The sequence below is a fragment of the Quercus suber genome, unplaced genomic scaffold, assembly GCF_002906115.3.
Source record: "Quercus suber isolate HL8 unplaced genomic scaffold, Cork oak 2.0 scaffold_350, whole genome shotgun sequence".
NCBI classification, from domain to species: domain Eukaryota; kingdom Viridiplantae; phylum Streptophyta; class Magnoliopsida; order Fagales; family Fagaceae; genus Quercus; species Quercus suber.
In genome coordinates this window covers 284,977-310,221 of record NW_027069802.1, presented here as the reverse complement: position 1 = coordinate 310,221, position 25,245 = coordinate 284,977, and the positions used below count along the sequence as shown (strand labels likewise).

The 25,245-nt window shown below is 37.2% G+C and overlaps 1 protein-coding gene across 1 annotated transcript; it reads left to right on the top strand.

Annotated features, from left to right (window-relative positions):
- Nucleotides 1–10,531: 10,531 nt before the first annotated feature.
- On the top strand, nucleotides 10,532–14,752 carry LOC112006179 (transcription termination factor MTERF9, chloroplastic). The gene is made up of 4 exons (XM_024038478.2): nucleotides 10,532–11,138; nucleotides 12,321–13,169; nucleotides 13,427–14,079; nucleotides 14,467–14,752. The coding sequence occupies exons 1-3, from the start codon at nucleotides 10,770–10,772 to the stop codon at nucleotides 13,742–13,744; spliced, it is 1,536 nt and encodes a 511-aa protein (XP_023894246.1). The 5' UTR covers nucleotides 10,532–10,769; the 3' UTR covers nucleotides 13,745–14,079; nucleotides 14,467–14,752.
- Nucleotides 14,753–25,245: the final 10,493 nt, after the last annotated feature.

Sequence of the window (25,245 nt, the reverse complement as noted above, 5' to 3'; positions counted from 1 at the left end):
CCATCATCACAATATATACCACATATTTTGGCTGCTGCCTTATGTTGAATTAGTTACAAGTCACAACAAAGAGGTGATAAGTCACACCAATTAATGGCTGCCAAGTTATTTGTGGGTTACTACTTACCAATGGCGCAGACAAAATCACATCTTTAAATAACTTGCTGATATGGGTCTTACTCTTGCTTACATGCTTGGTGCTTATGCAAGCTATTGATATTTGTATTTGCTTGTTCTATACTTCTATTCGTTTTGCAAGCTATTGATATTTGTATTTGCTTGTTCTATACTTCTATTCATTTAGGTAAAACCAGCATTTTGAATGTCATGCATGTCTCACTGTAGTCCAACTTATTACATGGGCAGCTGGTAACTCTATCCAATGCAGTCATCATTTTTTAGGAAATGCTAAACACAAGGGCACAGTCGCACAGTCTTATCATGTGTGTTAATAATTATGAAATTGATAGAGAAATGACCTAATAGATAAAGAATTTGTTCAGATAGCCGCAGACTTGCTGTTATGTTCCCACCATATATGCATGAAGAAGCAGTTCTGGATTTGCCAATTGTTCAAAAGTAATAATTATAGAATCCAAGACCGACTTTGCATGATTTATTACTGGCTTTTCAATCCCCTCTTTCTGCTATGGATTTTTTTGAAAAAATTGAATTGGACCCCGGGTGTAAGGAGCGGATTAATTGATTAATAGAACACATTATTTATTGATTCACACAAACAGATAATTCAGCCATAGTTATCAATTAATCCCAATGCCCATATCGTTAGATCTGTTTAAAAAATCTAATATGTTTCATTTAATGCATTATCTTTTACATAAAAAGATATAGATTTTCAAAACTACTCTCTTTTCTTTTCTTTTTTTTATAAGATCAAAACTATGCTCTTAAATTTGAACTTAATTTAGTGAAAGAGGGTATTAGGATTTTAAACAAAAGATTTGTCAAGAAATTTATTTATTGACTTTTCTAAAAAGAACTTTATTTTAGGACATCTTAAAATGGAATAGAGATCTAACAATTTGAGATAAAGAGACTACTGAATTTAAAATCAATAAGAATAAAAGCAGTAAAATCAATATACATATTTTGGTAACGAAATGGAAAACCAAACTCTACAAAGGGAAATTGACTCTGAAGAATTCAACCTTGTAGGGAATCCATTATAGAAGAAACAATTCCAATTAGTGAGACCTCACAAATTTTTTGTAATCTAAATTGAAAATTCATGGATCCTCAGTAAACAATTCGTTGGTTTTTTTTTTTTTTTTTTTTTTTTAATTTTTATTTTATTATAATGACTCTAAATTTTAAAATCTTTATATACGATCAAACTTGTATGCAACTACCAAAACCCTGTTACTCTAAAGAACTCTTCAGAATGCAGCAACAACTAGCTCATTGTCGAGGTACAAAATCTGTGGTTTAAGAAATATTAGTTAGGGAAAATAAACACAATGATGATTTTCTGTTAAGGGTCACTTTAAATTTTCTTTGTACAACAACTTTCTATACCTTAAAAAGTGTGATTCAGATGGTATGCATAGGTAGGGTAAGATTTAACTGAATCAGACTTTGAATAGAAAAAGGAAATAGATTCTTTTAATCTTGTTAATGCGAGTATTGCAAGAAGTTTTTTCTTGACTTCAATGATCTCACAAGCGAATATAGATTTCGCTCAACCAAACCTTCTTGTCTTCAATTTCTATGAGTTATTCCTTTTACATAATATAATTTAATTACATGGTTTTAACTCTTTTCACACATGATTTCTTACAAGGAAAATGTAATAGTTTTTGTTTTTCTTGTGCTATATATATGTTTGTCTTCTGGCATCTCATGATTATGTGAAAAGGTTTACTATGCTGCTGATTCCTACCCTTCACCTTGTATGATTTTCACCTTATATTTTTTTTTTCAAAGACTATATAATGTATGCGACTAAGTCACTGTTCTGAAGAAGTGTAGAGTAGTGGAATTCAGCAGCTTTTCTTTAAACTTCTATATGGGACTCATAAACTATTGACACCTACCACACATTTGAACTTCATATTTTATTTAAACCCTTGGTTATTACAATGTTATCATGAAGCTCTCAAATCATCATGATATCGAACCAATCACAATGAGTCAATGAGTATTTGCATTGTCTTTCCAAGAAAACGGGTCAACATGTACGTACTAGTCCACAATCGATCTTAATCTCCCAAAAGCCTTCTATAGATATAGCTACATTAAAAAAATTATTGAGTCATCTTGGCAAAATCCATGTATCTAGGTCATCCCCACTCTACATATACTCCATAATTTTTATTGTTCAAGCTATAGAACAAAAATAAAATTATTAAATCACACAGCCTCATGTGCGTACCTAATATTATTTTTTCAATTGGAGTATTTTTCTCTATATATCTTTGAGTTTGAAAATAAATTAAAATTTTTACCTAATTTTTGTTATGTTTTGTTCATGTCCCTAACAAATTTCTCAATAGATCCTTTCTAAGATTAAATTAATTCTGCGATTAAATTTTTCTGGAAAATTTTTATAATTAAATAAATTCACAACTAAAAGAAATACCATTTACAATATAAAATTATAGTATAACTAGAATAAAATTTTAAACTGTAAGTTAATAGAACTTTATTTATTAAACGTATCATTGTAACTTGCAGTTTTATTTACCAATTATCAAGATAATCATCCAATAACCTTAATCATCACAAGTGAAGAATGATTCGCTTATAATCAAATTGAAATTAGAATTGTTTTATAACAATTATATACAAAGTGATATGTTCAGGTTTGAGACTGTGAAGTAGTCTCTCTAAACAAAAATTAATGGTAAAGTTACCTACTAATCATCTCTCAAGCCTTATATATAAAAATAGGAGTTTTGTGTACTATGTACAACAGCAATAACATGTGGCTCTTTGAGATTAATTTTAGTGGTGAAATGAGAAAACGTGAGTTTGGCATGGTGACTTGCAGTCAAAGAAAGAAAAAAAAAATGGTACAAGAATTTCTGCAACTAATTAGACATAAATCACTTTTCCAAACAAAACTATGAGCGGGATAGGTCCCATAGGAGATATTTTAGTTTAGAATGCTATAAAAATATGTTAATGTTTATAATTTATAAGACCAAAGAATGTGGGGCCTGATTCAGATAAGTCATTTATTATTCTTTGGTGTAAGTAGGATTTTAGCTTATATTATTTATTTATTTTTTAAAAAAAAGTCTTTAAGTATTGAACTAATTGAACTCACAATTCATCTCTTTTATTAAAAGAAAAAAAAAACTTATGTTTAATATTTTTATTTTTATTTTTATATAATTCAATAATTACAACAATGAAGAGAAGATTTGAATCTTAATTAATCTCCTTATAAAAGAGAACAACTATGCTACTCATTTACAAAACTCCTAACCACTAATTATTAATATCTAAGTTTTCACTTACTATATTTCATATTTGGATAAGGAGGGAGTTTGGAGGACAGAGGAGAGGAATAAAATAGGACATAAAAATTAATTGTCCAACCATATAGTGGACGTAGGGTTTTTGTTTTGATAATTTATATACAGAGGATGTAGGGTTGTTCAGTAGAGCAAGGCTTAAATTAATATAAAAGTTCTTTTCTCCTATGTTAAGATTAGAGAAGACAATAAGCTTCTTTAAGAAGTGCAGAGTGGAATTCAGCAGATTCTTTAAACTTCTATAAGACTCATAAGACAATATATTGACACCTACCACACATTTGAACTTTATATTTTATTTAAACTCATAGTTATTACAATGTTATGAAGCTCACAAATCATCTTGATATCGAACCAATCACAGTGATTATTTGCTTGTCTCATTCCAAATAAACGGGTCAACATGCAAGTTCTAGTAGTCCACAGTCATAAAGCTCTGCACAGTAGCTATTTCAATTTGTTGCACGATATAAGCTATACATGGCCCAAAGAAAGCCATTTAAGTCCTAAAGGCAGAATCCATCTAGCTAGGTTAGCCCCATGGTACACGTACTCCATATATAATTTTCATTGTTCAATCTAGGTCATCCTCATTAAAACCCTCTGGTGCGTACGTATACCTAATTTATTCCCCTATGGTACAGACATAATATTGTTTACACTTATCTTGTGCTTTTCTCAAAGACTTTTCTCCTTCTCTTATGTCACTCCTTATGTCACTTGCCATACATCAACCCTCACAATTTCAACCTCCCAACCAATGACTTTGCCATTTCGATGCTTGACTTTATGCTTATTCGTAAAAAAATTAGAGTACCATAAACTTATCCAGGAAAAAAAAAATACGCCTATGTGAAATGTGAAAATTACAAGACAACAAATTCCAATTAAAAAAATGCTATGTTCATTCATAATAAATCGTAAATGATAAGTTGTTATTAGTTTTAATTTAAATTCACAATTTAAATTATTTTTTGTTTACTCATAATAGTGGATAACAATCTATCATTTAAGATTTGTTGTAAAATGTTATAAAAATAATATGAATATAACATTTTTAAAATAATTATTCCTTAATTTGTGGTTCAACTCCTTATTCATTAGTATCACTGTATCAGCAATCTCTTTCTTTCACATTATTAGGGGTAGTAACTTCTTGTCAAGACTTTAATTTTGTAATAAAGTGGGTCAAATGTTCTGCTAATTAAAGTTGAGGAGACATTGATTATCAAAAAAAAAAAAAAAATTTGTCGAGACATTGCAGTAAGGTTAGACTTAAATGCTACCTGCCAAAGTTGATGTCAATTGGTAATACAAAGTTAATCACTGCTGAAATTCCTGTGTTTTCTGTACGCGTTTAGTAGAGTTATTCAGGATTTGGCTTACATTGTTTCTACGCACTAAAAAAAAAAAAAAAAAAAAAAAAAAAAAAAAAAACAACAACGACAACAACTTTATAAAGAACAAAAATTGAATCATACCACATTCGGGGCATTTAAAATAGTCCTTTTCTCTGAGAACAAGTCCTGACCCTCCACATACCACACATCTTCTCTGTGCTATCTGCCAGAATATAAGAAAATGTAACATTTTCTAATCTTGTTCCAGACAAAGTTCCCAGTTTCTTCTATCAAGGAAGTCATTAGTCAACAATATAGGCCTAAATAATATGGGCTTACAATTCTTTTGCTGAACTCTATCCCTGCCACCACAAAAGGTGTAACTCCAGCTGCACATTAAAAATTAATTTTTTTTTAAAATGTATATTAAAGGTATGAGATAATCAAAAAAGACACTGTTCAAAAATAAAATACATATCATGTATCGTAAAATAATACTTACCAATAGCACCAACAACAATTTGCCAAGTGACCTCAACCCCAGCCGGATTCATTGTGGTGGAAACATCATTAATCACCTTAATCCTTGTAGTTAATCTTCGATTTCCAATCAAATTAGTGTAATTTTTTGGGCAAACAAGATTGACATTAGATTTTGTGGCTGTCCTTTTAGAGAAAGTGTTGTTTGAGCTTGGAACAAGCGATGAAGAAAGTGAAGGGCTTAAAGATTCCATTGGAAAGAGAGTAAAGCATATTCGGCCATGGAAGCTTAACTAAACATAAGGTCTGGACCGTTTTAAATTGGGCCACGTTGGCTAGTTGGCTTCCTTTGGTTTTGGGTTCGCAACAAACCACACAATAGCTTGTGTGGATCACAAATCTCTTCTCTGGGTCCACTTCTATGGCTTTAGCTAGTCTTGGAAACGCACCGTTTCGTTCAAATGGAAATGTTTGTTTGTTCCCACTTGAATGTAAATGATTATGACCCACCATTTGTCAGTTTAGGTACTAATAAATGACACATTTAAAGGGTTTAATCCACTAATCACTAGAGTATTACTCTGTTAATTAAAGGTTTTTAATTTGGGTTGTAATTTGTACACGGTTTTGTCTTGCTAATTGTGAAGAAAGTTATACAGAGCCCCCGTTACCAAACCTTCCATTCAAGTTATCAACTCCAACCATCTTTCTTAACTTGATATTTTTCATCAAGAATAGGGTGAGCCACATTGGAAGAAAAGACTTATTGTTCTTAGCTATTCAATTCTTAAAACATGTGTTGTTGACTTGTCTATGAGTAGGTTTCGATTTATATCCTGTGGCCTAGGAGACAATCCCAACGCCAAGTGGCTAGTGGCACTGAGGCAAGTTGCAATTTTGGCTTTTTTTTTTTTAATGTGAAATTTTAGGCATTATTTAATTATTTTTATCCTATTTCAAATTAACCTTTCACCAAAAAAAAATCATATACTATATAATAAAAGTTGAGCTTAGAAGCTATGGTTGAGTCAAGTGGCTTCACTAAATTGTAGAAATTTTTTAAAATTTTTAAAATATATATATATAATTTTTTCTCCTATAATTTCTAAGTTGATAAAAATCTTAATTTGATTACAATCCAAATTCTTCATCTAATCCATTTAATCCTTATTTTTTAAGTGTAGTGTATTATATATAATCCAATTCTAATCCATCTAATCCTTATTTGTACGTATAGTGTATTATAAAATAAAGCAGTTTTAACCAAACATGCCACTTATATTAAAAAAATAAGTTTTTTAACAAAATACGCTACCTACATTCAACAAAACGTAAAATTTTAAAGAGAGATTAAATTTAGTTGGTTTTCCTCTTTGAAAAGTAAATTTAGTTGGTTGGTGCCATACAATTACAACTTACAATTATGTCTATCTAAATATTATCAACAAAGCCTAAAATAATAAGATAGAAAGAAAAATAAAATTCAAAGTATAAAATATTAAAATGTGTAGTAGTGTACGTAGAAGTATAGCTAATCCCATGAATTAAAAAAATAAAATAAAATAAAATAAACCCACTTTCATTGGGAGGATATACATACGGGAAGCAATTAATAATAAATTTGCTATCTTTTTTTTTTTTCCAAATTTATTTTGTTTAAATTTATTTATTTTTTGGATAAATATCAAATTTTTGGATAACAAAAAGAAGAAGAAGAAGAAGCAGCTAATATCATTAACAACTTGATCTTTACCGTATATTAGAGGAAAATAAATTGTTATTAACATTAACAACTTGATTTTTATGGTATTTGATTTTAAATCAATTCCTCCTTTTTTTTTCTTCCTTTTCTTTCTTCTTTTCTTTTTGTGTGTGTGTGTGTGTGTGTGCGCGCGCGCGCGCGCGCTTATAACAACTTCTTCACAATTTAAAATTATTATTTTAAATAGAAACAACTTCTTATCAACTTTTCTTTTTTTTGGGTTAAAGTTTACCATATTTGAAATTTTGTTTGTTGGATATATATATAGGAATTGTGGGGACCAGATAGTCAGAAGATATTGGTGAAACTGTGTATTCTGGGCCTATGGCCCAATCCGAGGATATTAACATGTCCGAGGATGGCCAAGCAATGCTATTATTGGAAGGGTAGAAGAGGAAGAGACAAGGATTGTACATAATAGTCCAAAAGATGTCCGAGAAGAGAATTCGTATCGGAAATAGGGATCTGAGATCAGTAGGAATGCCTTACCGTCCTAAACATCCTACAAGGTCGCATCACGATTAGAAGTTCGATGCTGGATAGGAAAGGAGTAGAGAAAGACAACAAATATCTACAAAAGCTGCTGTCTCTGCATTAAATGCAGTATATTTCAGCCTTATAGCTACTAGCTGGAGATGGATGGAAGGTGCTGATAGGACAAGTATCAAGACCGGCCATTTTGGATGCACGTGGCAAATGGACATGGGGAGGAAAGAGAGTATATAAGGGGAAGATGATGCCCAAAAAAGAGGGGCGGAAGAAAATTCACGAGAGAAAGACTGTAACATCTTAGAACAAAGCTTGTAATCAAATTTGAGAAGAATATATAAGAATAGACCACCTCGGATCTTGCCGAGGACAAGTTGTTTTCATTACAAACCTTTTTTCTGTTCAATATCTTAATACTTAGATCTCTTGTAGCGTCTGTTGGATTAACTAAGACTCAGTACTCAATCCATTCTCTACAAATTCATTGTTTTGGGTTTTTTGGACTTAAGTCCATCCACATAGTGGGCTTGGAATCCAAATCTGGTTCTTATAGGAATGATTATGGATAATAGTTTTTTTTATATTGTGACTCTCATCTTTAGATTTTCAGGTCACTATAAATAATAAAGCCAGATTCATGATTTTTTTCATTAATATTTGTCCAAGTTTCTATCATTTTTTTGGGTTATTTGTTATTTGTTTTTCACTCAAATTCAATCTCTCTTTGCTTCAAAAAAATAAATTCCCAATTTTGTTTGTTTTTGTTATTATTATTATTCATGTTGTTTTTTATTATATTTTTTCAAGGAGTTTCCTTGTGGTTTCAAAGCACTTGATCAAAAGTTTTTCTAAAAAAAATTTCTTGAAGTTTATATTTACACATTTTGTTTTAATAGGGTAAAAGGTGGTGCCTCCTTCCTCACTTTCAAAGACAAAAATTCAATTTTTGCATAAGTTTATCTACTTTTATTTTTTAATATTTAGTAATTCGGGTTATTCATAATTCTTAACTATTACATTGAGGCTACCAGTTAAATATGCTTTCAAATTTTTTTTTTTTAATTATTGAATTCAAGGTTTTTCATTTAAATATGCACTTGAGTTTTAATTATGCAAACTTCCTTTATATTTTTCAGATATCTCCTTTTATATTAGTTGCATAGTTATTTAACTTATTCCATTCAATTAATTTTGGACTTATATATGATTTTTTTATTTATAAAAACTCAAACTTACACAATATGCATTCATTATATAACATAAAGTAAAAGGTTACTTATTTTTTTTTTAAAAAATAGAGCAAAAGATTACTTTATTTTTATTATCTATTTAATTTTAATTAATGTAAAATTTATTATTCTTTATTTTCATTAATTTACATATGATTCTTAATAAAGCCGTGCATTGTACGGGCCTAATACTAGTAAATAAATAAAATTACAAATTAACCTGCATCTACCAACCTGGCAAGTGGCAATTTGCAGATTTAGAGAGGACATCTCTTAACTATTTGTTCCTATTTCAATAAAAGTTAATTATTCAATCAAAAAAGTTCTAAATATGATATCAACTACTTATCTCTTTTTTTTTTTTTGGAACATGTCAACTACTTATCTAATAATAATAATAATAATACCAACAAACATTAAAAAATAATATTAATAATAATTTCTAAAAATGCATTAGCATTAGGCTCACCAAACTAACATTTAACAAAAAGTATAACTAAATCCACTTCAAAGGTTTGTGCATTACACTTAATATAAAAAAATAATAATAATAATAACAAATGAATAACACCTCTTATATATATATATATATATAATATAGAAATTATACTTTAACATAATCTAAGTGTATATGTGTATGAAAGTTCTATCTTGGAGACTTGAACCTTAGCTCTTGCCCCCCACACTTCACAAGTATTTATACTTGTGGAGTGACCATCGCACCAAGGGTGTGCGGTGGTAATAAATAATACCTCTTCAATACACTTAATGATGTATTGTTCATCAACACACTAAAACAATTTTTTTTTATTCACCATCTCTCTCTCTCTCTCTCTCTCTCTCTCTCTCTCTCTCCACAAAATATCATAGGCTAACATAGAGCAGAGGAAGGACAAGAGGGAGAGAGATTGGACGGTGGAGGGAATGAGGATTGCCAAATAGCGTTGGATTTGAACGATGTGATAAGCTGGTGTTGTCTCTTTGTGTATAACCTTTACCCCAAGATTATTTGATTGTTGATTAGACATTGTCTTATTGGTCTTTGATTGTTGAGTTGTTGATGATGTTTGATTTAGGTTGATTGAGTTGTTGATGTAAGATTTAGGTTGAAATTGGGAAATGAATGAGAGAAAATAAATGTTATTACTTATTAGGAGAGAGAGAAAAAATAAACATTTAAATGAATTAGAGATAAAGTATTGAGATTGATGTAGGTATATTGAAAAATTGCTTTATTAAAATAGAAAATGTGTAGTTTATTTTATTTTATTTTTTTATAAATTGCTTTAACTAAAAGTGTGTAGAGACCTATATGAAGACTCTTACAGATTTATTGAGTCATATTTTTCCACTTCTAAAACATGAAAATTTGTCTTAATAGATTTTATAGTGTTGCATGTAATGTCTCTTTAACCATCTACTCTGCTTAACAATGAGAAAATTTGTTCGAAAAACTTGTAGCTCAACTGATTGGTAGAGACACTAGATTTTAAATCTTCTCTTCCCTAACTACCAAATAAATAAATAAAAAACAATGAAAAACTATCTTATGAGATATTATTATCTCATTAAAAACATATAATATTAACTAAAATATATACAGTATTATCTAATAAATTTTTTTGATTGTTAATATTATTTATAATAAACTAAATGACATGTTGAGGAGAAACTATTAATCGGATTATTATTATAATTGTATAGTCCCTCCTTGTCTCCATAACGGCCAAACACAAACCATGTACAAATCCCCCGTTAATTAAGCGATTCAAATCAAAAACACTATCGTTACTCATTTCACTGTAATAAGCTCCACAACGCAACAACAGTCCCACCAGGAGGACCACCGCAAAATCAACCAGATAAGTCTTCAACAGTAATAACAGTAGATATTTATTATAGCTTTATTAGGGTTTTTGAGTATATTCTCTAAATCTCTCCATTTCTCTCTCTCTCTCTCTCTCTAAAAATGGCAGTGTTTTGTTTCTCTTTCTACACCTTCAATACTCTCCTTCACTCTCACTCTCACTCTCCTCCTACTTCTTCTTCAACTTCGCATTTGACAGAACAATCGCTCTCCAGTTTGTTTGGAGGAGAGGGAGAAGGAATCGTTAAACGGAGCAAGAGGAGAAGGAGCGGCGCGTGTAGGTTCGTGGTGCTCTCTACGCACTCCAACTCTCGAATTCTCAAGTCCAACCGCCGGTCGCGCTTCGGCAACGTGCTCTCGCCGTTTGATAGCGATGAGGAGAAGGCTGTTGAAGACGACGACGACGGCGAAGACGATGATGATGATGATGATGATGACGACGACGTGGCAGAGAATGATTGGTTGCCCAATGTGAGCTTCTGTTACTCTTTCTTGTACTTGAGCTGATAAATTTGCTTTTAATTTCTGCTTCTGTGTTTGTGTGAAATTTTACATGCTAAATCGGAAGCATTGAAGTTTCTAGACTCTTATCGAAGTGATTTTACTGTTTTTGGAAGCAGAATTGCGCTTTGATTTTTAGCTTAGGAACTGGTTGAATGCTTTCGTTGCTTTTGGAAGATAAAGAACATTACTTATTTTCTCATTTCTGCGTGTTAATTAAGATTTGCTTATCAAATTTATTCGGAATTGAATTTTTTTTTCCCGCTTGAAATTGCTGATATTTCGTCTCTTTCGAAGTGATTTCACTGCTGTTTGATTAGAAAATCAGAAAAATCGACAGTTATTCTTAATAGAAAAGAAAGATATGGTTTTGGAAGCTTTTTTAAAAAAAAAAAAAAAAAAAAAAAAAAAAACATGCTTTTGGCTTTTGAATGTGAGATTTAACTTTGTCAAAAGAAAGGTGAATACTTTCGATTATGCTGCTACAATATTGGAATCAACGTTTTCATATTGAAATTTTGTTTTTTGCTTCTCAAAGGTGCTGAACTTTCAACACTTTCAAAGTGAAAATCTGACGTTTATGTGTGAATGTGATGCTTTGTATGTTAAATTCTGGCTACTAGGGCTAAACCACTACCAAAATCAACAATTAAGCCAATGGTTTATTTTAGGCTCCTAAAAGTTACGAGTGGTCTAAAATTAAAGATCGTACCCAATGTGTAAAAGCTCCCACTTCTGTGGGATTTGGGAAAGGTGATTTGTAGGTAGCCTTACCTGTAATTATTTTTAGAGAGTCTTATTCCCAGACTTGAACCAACGACGGGCTGCTTTGGGTGGTAAAAACTTGTCATCGTACCAGGGCCCGACCTCTATGAAAGGTCTACCATTCAAAAGTAAATTTTGTATCTTGGTTTTTTTGGGCTAAGAATTAAGTGAATCGTTAACACATTTCAGCTATTGGCTGTATTCATTATTATGGATGAAGTAATCTCTTTGTTTGTACACAACATAAATCAGCTCTGTTAGTATCTACACAGTAGTTGTGACATGAATGCAGATGCATAAATTAGTGCAAGATATGCTACTCTTTCTTCTTTTCTTTTCTTTTTTTGGTTGTAACAGTTTTGATAATATTTTGGGATGCCTCTGCAGGATGATTTCGCCGAAACTGCAGACTTTGATGTCAATGGAAAGAGAGTTAAATCACAGGACACGCATAAAACTAGAAAAGGTGGCCGGAAACAATCAGAAAAAGGCCAGGGTCTAAGACCATCCAAGTCTGGACAAAGCCTCAAAATCGATGAAGACCAATTGGATGTGAAAAATGGCAAGAACAGGTATGCTCAATTATCCGAAGAAATTGAATTGGATAAAAAATGGTTTCCACTTCTTGATTACTTGAGAACGTTTGGGCTTAAGGATTCGCACTTTATTCAAATGTATGAGAGGCACATGCCTTCCCTTCAAATAAATGTGTGTTCAGCACAAGAAAGGTTGGAGTACTTGTTGAGTGTTGGTGTCAAACATAGAGATGTAAAAAGAATAATTTTGAGGCAGCCGCAGATTTTGGAGTACACGGTGGAGAACAATTTGAAGTCTCATGTTGCTTTCTTGATGGGTTTGGGTATTCCAAGTTCCAGAGTAGGGCAGATAATTGCTGCTGCACCATCTCTGTTTTCTTATAGTCTTGAGAATTCGTTGAGACCCACGGTCAGATACTTGGTTGAGGAGGTTGGCATTAATGAAAAAGATTTAGGTAAAGTTGTGCAGCTTAGCCCTCAGATCCTGGTTCAGCGCATTGACATATCATGGAATACTCGTTATATTTTTCTGTCAAAGGAATTAGGAGCTCCAAGAGATAGTGTAGTCAAGATGGTGAAGAAACATCCTCAGCTCCTCCATTACAGTATTGATGATGGATTGCTGCCTAGAATTAATTTTCTGAGGAGTATTGGGATGCAGGATTCTGACATCTTGAAAGTTTTGACCAGCCTCACACAGGTCAATTTGCTTCCTTGATATACTTATTTCAATTTTGTAAAATTCTTTTTTCATTTTTTTATTGGAATTGATTGTGTTTGTGTTGCAAAATGCAGTTTAATATTTTCATATTGTCTCCATTTTATGAGTTTTTTAATCGTGATTTTTTCCCCTGCTATGAAGATATTCAAATGTTGTCATTCAAATTGAATCTGTTTTGGTTGTGGTAGCTTTCCTTGTACATTTCCTAAGTGTTGAGTTGTTGACTATATTTTCAGGTATTATCATTGTCACTGGAGGAGAATCTGAAGCCTAAGTATAAGTACTTGATCAATGAACTTCATAATGAGGTGCATTCCTTGACAAAATATCCCATGTACTTGAGTTTGTCTTTGGACCAAAGAATTCGTCCTCGCCATAGGTTCTTGGTTTACCTAAAGAAAGCTCCAAAGGGACCATTTCCTCTCAGTTCACTGGTTCCAACTGATGAAAGCTTTTGTCAGCAATGGGCTGGAACCAGTTTAGATAAATATTTGGCATTTCGGCAGAGACTTCTACTTAAGGAGTTTGCTCAGAAATATGAGAAGAAAGGATAACACACTGCCTTCAAGTGTGACCTAGGCTTATGATACAAGTATTGGAATAACAGTATCTTCATTAACTTCAGCAGCCAATATACTTGTTTTTGTTATAATGAGATTATTGGGTGAAGCTCGGCATCTTTGATTTTTATAAGCCTCCAGTAAGCAAATGCTACTGCTGTGGTTTCATCAATACTATAATCTGTGCTGAAGCTTCTCTAGTTGCATCATTCAGAGTCGATGTTTGTAGTTGCTTGCAGTCTCAGTTGAAGGCCTGTGATGGTGGTTCCTTAAAATGTTCTCATCATCTAAACACAAAATGACAGCGTGGCAAGGTCTGTTATCTTAAGGTAAGTTTATATTCCTCAAAAATAATTGCATATAGAACAATGCAGTTTAGGAGGGACAGATAGTGGATATATGCTGGAATTGGGTCTACCATTTGACAGTTCACTGCAAAATGGTTTATATTCTTAGATTAGTTGATTGCAACATTATGAATATATGCCTTCAATCCATTAAAAGCTCTCCTTTTTAGATGCTCCAAAAAGTTAATAATGTGTTTCTTTTTCCATTATTTGGTATACTTTTTATATTTTTCAGTAAGCAGTAATTTAGTATGTTATTCTGCAATGTTGAAAAAAAAAATATTTCAAGGAATTTCTCTTCAGATCTTATTTTTGCTCTGCTTCTGCTGAAAACGATTATGTATTTAATATCTATAAAACCCATTGCAGGTATGTATCCACATTCCAGCTCATTTATGAGGACAATTTTGAAGAAGTATGTTGTACTTGGTATAAGTTCCTAAAAGAACTTCATGCTTCCATGCATTTTTGGTAACAAATACTTTTTGTACTGATTTTATGTATCTTACTTTTCATATATGCTTTCATCATCGACACAGACCTGGGAATAGCATCTCATAAAAATGTAAAATACTTCTGTTTATATGTCCCCATCATATGTATTTATAGTGGATCTATTCATAATAAAGTGACTAAATTTTACGTTGGATGTCAACCTACCACAACTCTCATCTTTTTTCTGGACTTGGACTGACTGAACAAAATATATGATACTAGGCATAGACAAAGGCGGAGTTTGTCCCCGTCATGCAAAATTGAACTTTATTTAATGTTGCTTTATATTATCTTGTACCTGCGTTTCCATTGCTAGGTTCCTAGTGTGTGCCACAATGTGACTAATTTACTTTCATCTACTAGTGGTTGAGGGAAGTAAACAAATTGTTCATCCATGTTAACAGGTTTAATGCGCTATTTTAACAAATGATTTATCCATTTTTCCCCTTACCATTTGTTTGGTGTTGTGCAATGTATTTTTATTTTCTTAACTTTATCTACTTTCTTCTTCACCACCACAATACCTTAGGAGTCAACTGCTGTTGAACGCTACAAAAATAGAATTTGGGCTGCAAAATCTTTCACCATAGGTGTTATGGTGATTGGTGCTTCAAATTCATCTCATACTTAAATAGGATGTAATGGGTGTGTGTTCACATCTTTTCCCTAATCCCAAAGGCAGCAGAAGTATATTTATTTGCAAGGTTGTAATATTTTACAAAGAGGCAACCGGCCCAGCTAAATACACATTCAGTGATCCCTGCAGGACCAACCACAAAAATGTCTATAGCTGTGTCTCTGGTTTTCTGTCATTTAAGTCATGTAAGTTTTTCACTCACCATCAAAAGGAAGTTGAGTTCAGCAATCTCAGCTCAAAAGCTGAAATTTTTCTTCTTTCAAAATTCTCCTCTCTTTTGAATTTATAAAATAGCGTGCAACACAAATAAGTATAGTGGGTTCAAGTGATAATCCAGTCCGCGCTTTGAATCTCATCTCCTCCCTCTCCCAGTATTTACCTACCATAAAAAAGAAAGAAAGAAAGAAAAGACATAAGCAATAAAACAAGAGTGTGTTGAAGATAGTTGATGCCTCAATGCTCAATAGTCAATAGGTTATCTTTGGGCCTAGGCAGTTGTCATGTCTCAATAGTGTTCTTGACCAAATCACGGTTGTTTTGTTTATAACTTGATTTAAATTTGTATGACTGATTGTCTTCACTATTCAAACCAAATCAATCGCATTCCCTTTCATTGTCATTTGTCAATTAATAAATGGTGTAAATTTCAAAACTTTCCTAAAAGATACGGTTATACTGCCAGTACCTTTTAGTCGTTCATCTGAAATTATTACAAATCAGTGTTTTATTTTCCCCCCTTCTCCTCTTGATGCCCATATACAGAGCATAACGTCACTTTCCCCCAAACTTTTACATTAGCTTCTCTATCATTCCCCATCTCCATCTTAAATATTATAATGCATTGTATTCTAATCCATCTCTTCTAAATTACATATATTATTTTACTCAATCAGTTTCCACAACCCACAGTAACCGTATGCTGTCACCCAAGACTAGCCGAGATGTGGAGTAAGGGGCAGCTCTGTTGCCTAGCCCCTGCGGTTTTTTTTTTTTTTTTTGGTGTCTTTGATGCTGCGTGGATAAAGACCATTTTTTTGATGGGTGGATTGTTTGTTTGGAGTAAAATTGGTTTATTGGGCTTAATTTTTTTTTTTTTTTTAACTTTATCATTGGCAATTTTTGCTATTGGGCTAATTGTTTGGGCTTATAAATTTAGATTTAGATTTTAGATCTATAAATTTTTTTATGGCCTTTAAAAGGAGAAAAGTGCTAAAGTTACAAACTTGTTTACAAATTGTTGACGTGATGAGTGATTATTAGTAAGTAAAAAAATTATGTAAATAGTGAGTGTATGGTCTGTTTTTGTAGCCTAAGCCCAAAAGAGATTGGTTATAGGCCCAACGAACCTAGAACAATGAATTTGTAGAGAGTGGGTTGAAGGTTTAGGCGCTGACCGGCGTCTAAGAAGCATGAACATCTTTTCCTTTTATTGAAGAAATACTTGGAACAATTTACAACTAGGATGGGCCGAGGAGGCTTTTTTCCTCATTTCCCTCCCAAAAAAAAAAAACCCTCCAACCAAAAAGCCTCCATCTACATTTTGCTTGTCTCCCTTATATATTACTCTCTTCCTCTTTCTGTTGATCGTTCATTGGCCTCTCCTCTGGCTGCCTATCCCATCAGAGGTCGTATCCGTGTTCAAGTGGTTCACCCTGATCGATATAGCCCTGCCCGGGGGTTGCATCTCCATTAATGCGGCCAGAAGGGTTAGGTGAACGTATTAAATACTGAGGTGACAACTTGCTCTGGGTCTGTCCCCCCTCCCCTACGGTTATCCTTAGTACGCCAAGGATGAGGGGATCCTTGGCGTGGATCCAAAGAAGAGTTTGCTCCCCAAGTTGGCCTTGGGTAGTCATCCTTCCTCGGATTGGGCCATTCGGGCCTGGCTTGGAGTGGGTTGTGGCTGTACGATTTCCTGGCCCCACAATAGCCCCTCAAAATCTTGCGGCACGCGTCCTTGGGCGGGGAGGAGGATTTTGACATCCTCGGCCTCATCCCCCCCCACCCCTCGTTAGTGCTGGGGCCCATTCGCCTGCCAAGGGCACGTCGCTGACGCTTCGGAGCACGTAACGTGTCCATCATTAAATTCAGGCGACTCTGTGCTCCCCACGTCCAAGGAGGAGTTATCCATCCAACGGTGGAGATTCGTCTGGCATTCATGAGCGGGAAAACCCGCATGGCTTCTCGATTTGGGGTATAAATACCCGTACGAACTGCTTCTTCCTGTTCCTCATTTGTAATCGAGGATATTCGTGAGCCCTTCCCGAGTTCAGACACACCCTCACTAGCACCTCCAGCACAAAAGCCTGTCCGAGGAGCCCTTTCTCTTTCCTGTAAGTCGCTTTCTCTTTGGCCCCTCTTTCTCGTTACCCTTTTTCTGCTTCGCCTGTTCTTTCTTAGTTCTTTTAGGCATCTACGGGGATGGGTAGGTTTAAGAAATACGTCGATACTGAGGAGGCGATGGAAAAATTCATCACCGACTATAAAATTCCCGGCAATGTGAATCTGAGACATTGTGAGGACGGGGAGTGGCGCATATACAAGCAGGAGGGCGAGGTGGTAATTCCCGTAGTCGCCTTCCTTGAAGGGGGGATGACGATCCCCATGGGGCCGGTGATGAGGGATTACCTCATGCACTTTCGGTTGGCCCTCACCCAGTGTGGGATAAATGTCTTTAGGATTCTGGGCTGTGTGGACGCCCTGAACGAGAAGATGGGGCAAGGGTTGACCCACCATGACGTGAACTGGTGTTACAATCTTCAGCTTCTTAAGGGCAAGTCGTATTACCTGAAGACGAGGGACGACAGGGTGCGGCTCATTCAGTGCCTCCCCGAGCCCAGCAAAGGGTTCTATGAGGATTTTCTCATTGTGTCAGGGGAGTGGCACGATGGCCTTCACTGCCCAACAACAGAGGGAACACCAGGTGGGGCCGTGGGAGACAGATAGGGTTTCAAGCTCTTGTCTTTTTTCTTTACCCTTTTTTTTTTTTTTTTTGTTTTACTAACGTCCTGGTGCTTTCCATTTGCAGACCCGCACGCCTTGCAGCGTCACTTCCATCTGATCAACCGGGAAGATTTGCAAAAGGTCTTAAGGGCGCCGGTGTACATAAACGAGGACGACAACCAGATTAGGGCCGCCCACATAATTTTGGGTTATACACCTACCCAGAAATCGTTCCCGGTTCCGAAGCACGTCATCCTCGCCGGTGATCCTCAGCTCCAGAGGATTACTGTGACCGAGGACGGATTTTCGTTCCCCGAGGGGCCCCCCGACCAGGAAGCTGTCACATTAGCCGACCCCTCCTCTTCCCAACTATTTGCCGAGGCCGCCGAGGGAGCTTCAGAGGGGGAAGGGGACGCGTTTGAAGTTTTCACTCATCTTGATCAGTCCGAGGATCCTCCCGGGGACTTGGGTGATCCCAATTTGAGCGAAGCAGACCTCCTTACTTCAGAAACCCCTCCTCGGCCGACAATGGGTTACAAGAAGAAACCCACCACCAAGTTGTTGGACCTGCTTAAGGGCCAGCCGGGGGAGTCCCAACAGAAAACTCCTACTCCTCCTTCGAAGGCTAAGTCGACTTCCGGTCGGCAGAAGCTTCCTCCTTCTCCTTCTCAGACGCGCTCGCCCTCTGGGTCCGTGCCTGCTGGCCCTAAGAAGAAGGATAAGGGTAAAAGAATCGTGGGGGATAGGACGGTGTCCTCACAGGAGGAGGACACTGCTCTGCGGCCGTCCAAGCAGCTTAAGATAGGCGGAAGGAGTCCGGCTAGGCAGGTCGTCGACACCACCTCGTCCGAGGCTGACGCCTGGCTTCCAGCCCCGATGCTCCGCGGGGAGCCATTGAGGGATAACGCCTCTCTTAGGGATTTCAACAAGGGAGAGGGTACGCGCGTGGCAGACACATTAGAGAGGAGCCTACTGCTCCCGGCGGACATGGCTGAGCTTAACTCTTTGACGAGCGAGCAGGTCTTCCTCAGCCTTAAGCGATATGTGGGGATGGTAAAGGCTATAACCTCAATTCTCCTCCCACTCTTTTCCTCTTATAGGGCTCATCACACACTGGTCATTCTGACAGGCCGTCCAAGCTATCTTTGCGTTGGAGGGGGTGGCAAACGACTAGAAGGATGCCCATAAAAAGGAGCGCGACTGGCGATACCAGGCCACCAATACTCTGAAGAATTCCAAAGCTGACCTCGTCAAGGACTGAAAGGCTCTGAAGAAGGTGACCAGTGAGCGGGATAATGCGCTATCTGGTCTTGAGGGCGCCCAGACCCAGGCCACGGAGCAGACGAGGCGTCTACGCGAGACGGAGGAGCAATTGCGGATCGCGAGGGATCTGATTATTGACCTGCGGGCTAACGTGGCTAAGGCCGAGGGGAATCAGAGGGTAGCAGAATGGGCCAGGGACCAGGCCCTGCGGGCCAAGGACGAGGCTGATCGTGGCAAGGAGATGGCCGAGCGTGCCAAAGAGGAGGCCGAAACCACAGCCTACGCCGATGGGGTGGCTACAGTAGAGGCCGATTACAAGGCTCAAGTCCCGGGAGTGTGTAGGTGATATTGTTCCCAAGTCTGGGCCGAGGCCCTCAAACAAGCTGGGGTGGAGGCCGCGTCCGACCTGTGGAAGGCGGAGAACGTGTATTATCCCCCCGCTATCCGCGAGGCCGCCCCTGAGGACCCTAAGGTTGGGGAGATTGCTGAAGAGGTGCGGGCAGTTGAACTGGGGGAGCATTCGAGTAAGGAAGTGCTCCTAGAGATAGTGGAGATCCCTTCCGATGATCCAGCCCCCACCACTGAGGAAGTAGCTGCTCTCGCCGTACCGCCACAGACTATCCCCTCAGACCAGGGCTCAGAGGGGTCAGGGGTTGCCTCTGTCCAGCCTGAGCAAGAGGAGTAGGCTCTCCGGCGTCTCGGCTCGTCCTGCTTACACGTTGTCATTTTATTTTGTTATACTTCTCTTCTATGTACTGTGGCTCTTGTCATGCAATTTTTACGAACTCATCGTTGTAATGCGAATTTGATTTCCCTTTATTTGAATTGTTTATTTGTGTACACGCTGCCTGCTTTTCCTTTCTTCCTTAGATCTGTATGACTTTAGCTTGAATTGCATGTCGGTCAGTTGCGCCAGTAACGATGATAAGGAGAGAGAGCGTATGCATGAGCAGCTCTCTTGCGTCTCAAGGGCCCTGTGGGGCTTGGTCTTTTCCTAACTTGGGATGTTTTGTGGTTGGCCTCCTTGTAGGCCTGAGTCCGAGGGCCATGCGACACCCCTGCTCTGTTCGGCACAATGGTCTGATTGAGCGGTTAGTTTCCCCATAGGCCTGAGTCTGAGGACCACGCGGTGCCTTGGATCTGTCTAACGCTTTCATTTCTCTGTAAGTATCTAGTTTCCCCATAGGTTTGAGTCCGAGGACCATGTAATACCTTGGTTCTGTCTAGTACCCAGGTGTAGAGGAGCGAGTAGTTTCCCCATAAGCCTGAGTCCAAGGACCATGCAGTGCCTTGGTTCTGTCTAACGCTTTCATTTCTCTGTAAGTATCTAGTTTCCCCATAGGTTTGAGTCCGAGGACCATGCAATACCTTGGTTCTGTCTAGTACCCAGGTGTAGAGGAGCGAGTAGTTTCCCCATAGGTTTGAGTCCGAGGACCATGCAGTGCCTTGGTTCTGTCTAACGCTTTCATTTCTCTGTAAGTATCTAGTTTCCCCATAGGTTTGAGTCCGAGGACCATGCAATACATTGGTTCTGTCTAGTACCTAGGTGTAGAGGAGCGAGTAGTTTCCCCATAGGCCTGAGTCCGAGGACCATGCAGTGCCTTGGTTCTGTCTAACACTTTCATTTCTCTGTAAGTATCTAGCTTCCCCATAGGTTTGAGTCCGAGGACCATGTAATACCTTGGTTCTGTCTAGTACCCAGGTGTAGAAGAGCGAGTAGTTTCCCCATAGGCCTGAGTCCGAGGACCATGCAGTGTCTTGGTTCTGTCTAACGCTTTCATTTCTCTGTAAGTATCTAGTTTCCCCATAGGTTTGAGTCCGAGGACCATGCAATACCTTGGTTCTGTCTAGTACCCAGGTGTAGAGGAGCGAGTAGTTTCCCCATAGGCCTGAGTCCGAGGACCATGCAGTGCCTTGGTTCTGTCTAACGCTTTCATTTCTCTGTAAGTATCTAGTTTCCCCATAGGTTTGAGTCCGAGGACCATGCAATACCTTGGTTCTGTCTAGTACTCAGGTGTAGAGGAGCGAGTAGTTTCCCCATAGGCCTGAGTCCGAGGACCATGCAGTGTCTTGGTTCTGTCTAACGCTTTCATTTCGGTAAGTAGGGGTTTGTCTTCGAACTGCTCTACTGGAGATGATTCTTCCTTGAGTCGGATTTTGATCTTACAAGTGGTGTTGACCTCGCCTCCAGCTCGAGCCCCCATTTCTTCACTTACGAAGCGTCCCTTGGCCGTTCGTGTTCCGTGCTTGGCGTTTCGGTGCGCGAGGCGTGCCCTCATTAATGTCCTCATGAATTAGCACAAATCCAACGGTCTACGGTCCCCTTGGAATTTGGTGGGCTCATAATTAGCACTGTTGACAGCTCTCTTTTCGAATTCTGCGTGAATTAATTCTCACCAACATTTATCCCCTATATAAGACTCTTCGAGGGGGAAGGTTTCTTCACACACCATGAACCTCCCAACACAAACAGAAAGAACACACCCTTTCAGCTCCCCTAGCCCCTTTAATAACCTCGCCGGAATTGTAACTGGAGTCAGTAGATATGGAGCGGCTTTGGGCGGGTGTGAGGACATCCGTGCCAAGAGCCATTGTGGCCGCAGCCCCCACTGGGCTTTCGGTGCGGCAGAGTTTAGGTGTAACCCCGATGGTGCTATGCATGGTGGCCCGGAGGGATGTCGTTGGAGTACCTAATGTCTCTCCTCGGAGCGCACCCCCGACGGAGGAGATGTGTGAATTCACGTCATGGATGGTGCCCGAGCGCTGCCGTCTCCAACGGCCAGCGCTCGTGAGGGCTGGAGAGAATCAAGGGAACATCATGAGGGAGGGTGTCCCGGTGCGCCTGCATCTGCTCCTCACTTTGTTCAAGCTTCGCCGCACCGAAAAAGGGGTTGTTAGTGGCCTTGAAACAAGCTGGCCCTCCCCCTTCCCTGCTTTTATTGTCAAGTTCTCCCATTCTCTTGATGCCAATAAAAGCACGGGTTGACACTTCCCTCTAGCTAGTTTTAGGGCGGGTCCACCTGGGCCTCTGATTGTAGAACTAGCTGGTAGGAATAGTCGTAAAGCACGTCTGCCTGAGCCTCTGATTGTAATCTGTAACTTTCTTTTTTATGAAATAATATCAAGCTACTTTTATCTTTCTGTAGTGTTCCTTTTTTTTTTTTTGGCAACACCACCAATCTTTCATAGAACGATTATTTAGAACTGTCGCCTGTTGCGCCAGCCGGCGCGCTAATCCTTCCCACAGACGGCGCCAATTGTAGGGTCTGTTTTTGTAGCTTAAGCCCAAAAGAGATTGGTTATAGGCCCAACAAACTCAGAACAATGAATTTGTAGAGAGTGGGTTGAAGGTTTAGGCGCTGACCGGCGTCTAAGAAGCATGAACATCTTTTCCTTTTATTGAAGAAATACTTGGAACAATTTACAACTAAGGAATGCTCCTCGGCCCATGGCCGAGGAGGCTTTTTTCCTCCTTTCCCTCCCAAAAAAAAAAAAAAACCCTCCAACCAAAAAGCCTCCATCTACATTTTGCTTGTCTCCCTTATATATTACTCTCTTCCTCCTTCTGTTGATCGTTCATTGGCCTCTCCTCTGGCTGCCTGTCCCATCAGAGGTCGTATCCGTGCTCAAGTGGTTCACCGTGATCGATGTAGCCCTGCTTGGGGGTTGCATCCCCATTAATGCGGCCAGAAGGGTTAGGTGAACGTATTAAATGCTGAGGTGACAACTTGCTCTGGGTCTGTCCCCCCTCCCCTACGGTTATCCTTAGTACGCCGAGGACGAGGGGATCCTCGGCATGGATCCAAAGAAGAGTTTGCTCCCCAAGTTGGCCTTGGGTAGTCATCCTTCCTCGGATTGGGCCATTCGGGCCTGGCTTGGAGTGGGCCGTGGCTGTACGATTTCCTGGCCCCACAGTGGGTCCAAATACGAATTAGTAAAAAATTGCTACCTCAATAGTTTGTAATATTTTTGTAAAAAAGTTTGTGTCTATAACATTACTCTTAAAAGAATTAATAATTGTTAAGAAAGACAAAGTGTAATTTTATAGAACAAAAATTGCTAAAATTAGTAATACATAATACTAAGAGTGTGTTTGGTAAATTGTAATAGATACTGTAATGTAATAGTTATTCTTATAGTTTAGTTATTCTTTAGTTTGGTTATATTTTTATTACAAAAAATAGTCATTCTTTATGAATAGTTATTCTTCAAAATGAGGAATAACTATTCATTTTTAAAAGGTTGTGTTAGCTATTTCTTAGTACGTATAATAATTTCAAAACTTAATATTTTTTCAAATAAACAAACTTTTCATATACATCTAACAATTATAAAAATAAAAAATTATAAAAAATAACACATATCTCTTTTAAATTTAAAAATAAAATTTTTTATGCAAATATAATTGTATGAGTAAAATATTTTCTAAAATAAATGTTAAGTTTCATATCAAACTAATGAATAGGTTTAGTTATTACATTACAGCATACTTTATTACTAGTAATAAAAGTTTAAATTCTTGTCGTAATCCTCATTCAGTGTTTGCCCTAATATTTTATAATAAAAAAATTTTTGAAGGCCCATTTTCCCCTAAAGCCCATGAGTGCCTCAATGTCACCGAAGGCGGTTGACCGCCACACATTACCACCACCAACTTCCATCGTTGTTGTGACCTTGTACCTACTCTTTCAATCACCCAAGATGACCTCTTGCACAGTGCATTCTCCATCTGACAAAACCTTGTTCATCTTCATCCTCTTTCTCTTGACTGTGAAACATTATTCGACCATATTATCGAGAATTGGGGGGAAACCAATGAAAAAATATAGAAAATAAAATTAGGCATAGAGGCATAAATAAATTCGATATCTTTGATATTTGCCCCCCACTCGATTGAATTTGCTATAGAGTTTTAGGCAAATCACCTCCAAGTCAAGTAGCACTCTTGAAAGAATCTTGTGAATTACTTCTCAATGGTGCGTCTCATTGACAAAACTTGTATGCACTTTAAAAAGCACCAAAACTGTCAAGATATAATTAAATTTCATGAATATAGGACAGGATCTATGGACAATGGGGTATGGCCCTTCTTTGTGTGTGAATAGTCTAATTTGGTAGCTAGTGGGATATAGATTGATTTTTGTGTGTGAATAGTCAATTTTGCCTTTAAAAAAAATGATATGAAGCTCCTGATGAGGATTATATAAGAGCACCCACATTGACTTCTTTTGAAATATATGCATTTTTGCATCACTAGAACACACTTTATCTATTTTACATTATCATTTTAACAACATACCCCACATTTCATTCTTCTTCTTTTTTTTTCCAATTCATCCCACTAAAACAATATATTTTAAAAACAAAAACAAAAGCACCAATGTCTGTATCCAGGAGAGAGAATGAAAGCACATCAATTAAATAATCAAAAACTAAAAATGAAGGATGCTACCGTATTCTTCATGTTTAGATATTATCGCAGCAGATATGCATTTTCTACAATAATATGCATGTGCTGATGGAAGAGTGTTTTATGAGTTTTGGGTGACCAGTTACATGCAATGTTCATTTTTTTTAAAGAGTTTTATTAGATTTTACCCAATGTGAATGCTATAAGATGGAGGAAGTGAAAGAATATGCAAATTTAGTACTACATGCATATGATACTAAGTACAATTAAAGGTCAAAATAGCAGTTTTGTTTTTTGGGCTAGAAGAAAAGCAGGCCAATGGGTAGTTGAAATTTGAAAGGGCGTAAATTCACTTTAATTCACCTGCCTTCCGGAGACCAAAAAGACTTTGTAGTTGTGG

Excerpts from the sequence above, each read along its gene's own strand:
- LOC112006179 (XM_024038478.2), top strand. The coding sequence starts at position 10,770 with ATGGCAGTGTTTTGTTTCTCTTTCTACACCTTCAATACTCTCCTTCAC. Across the intron at positions 11,139-12,320 it reads AGAATGATTGGTTGCCCAAT|GATGATTTCGCCGAAACTGC; the intron begins GTGAGCTTCTGT and ends ATGCCTCTGCAG. Across the intron at positions 13,170-13,426 it reads TTTTGACCAGCCTCACACAG|GTATTATCATTGTCACTGGA; the intron begins GTCAATTTGCTT and ends CTATATTTTCAG.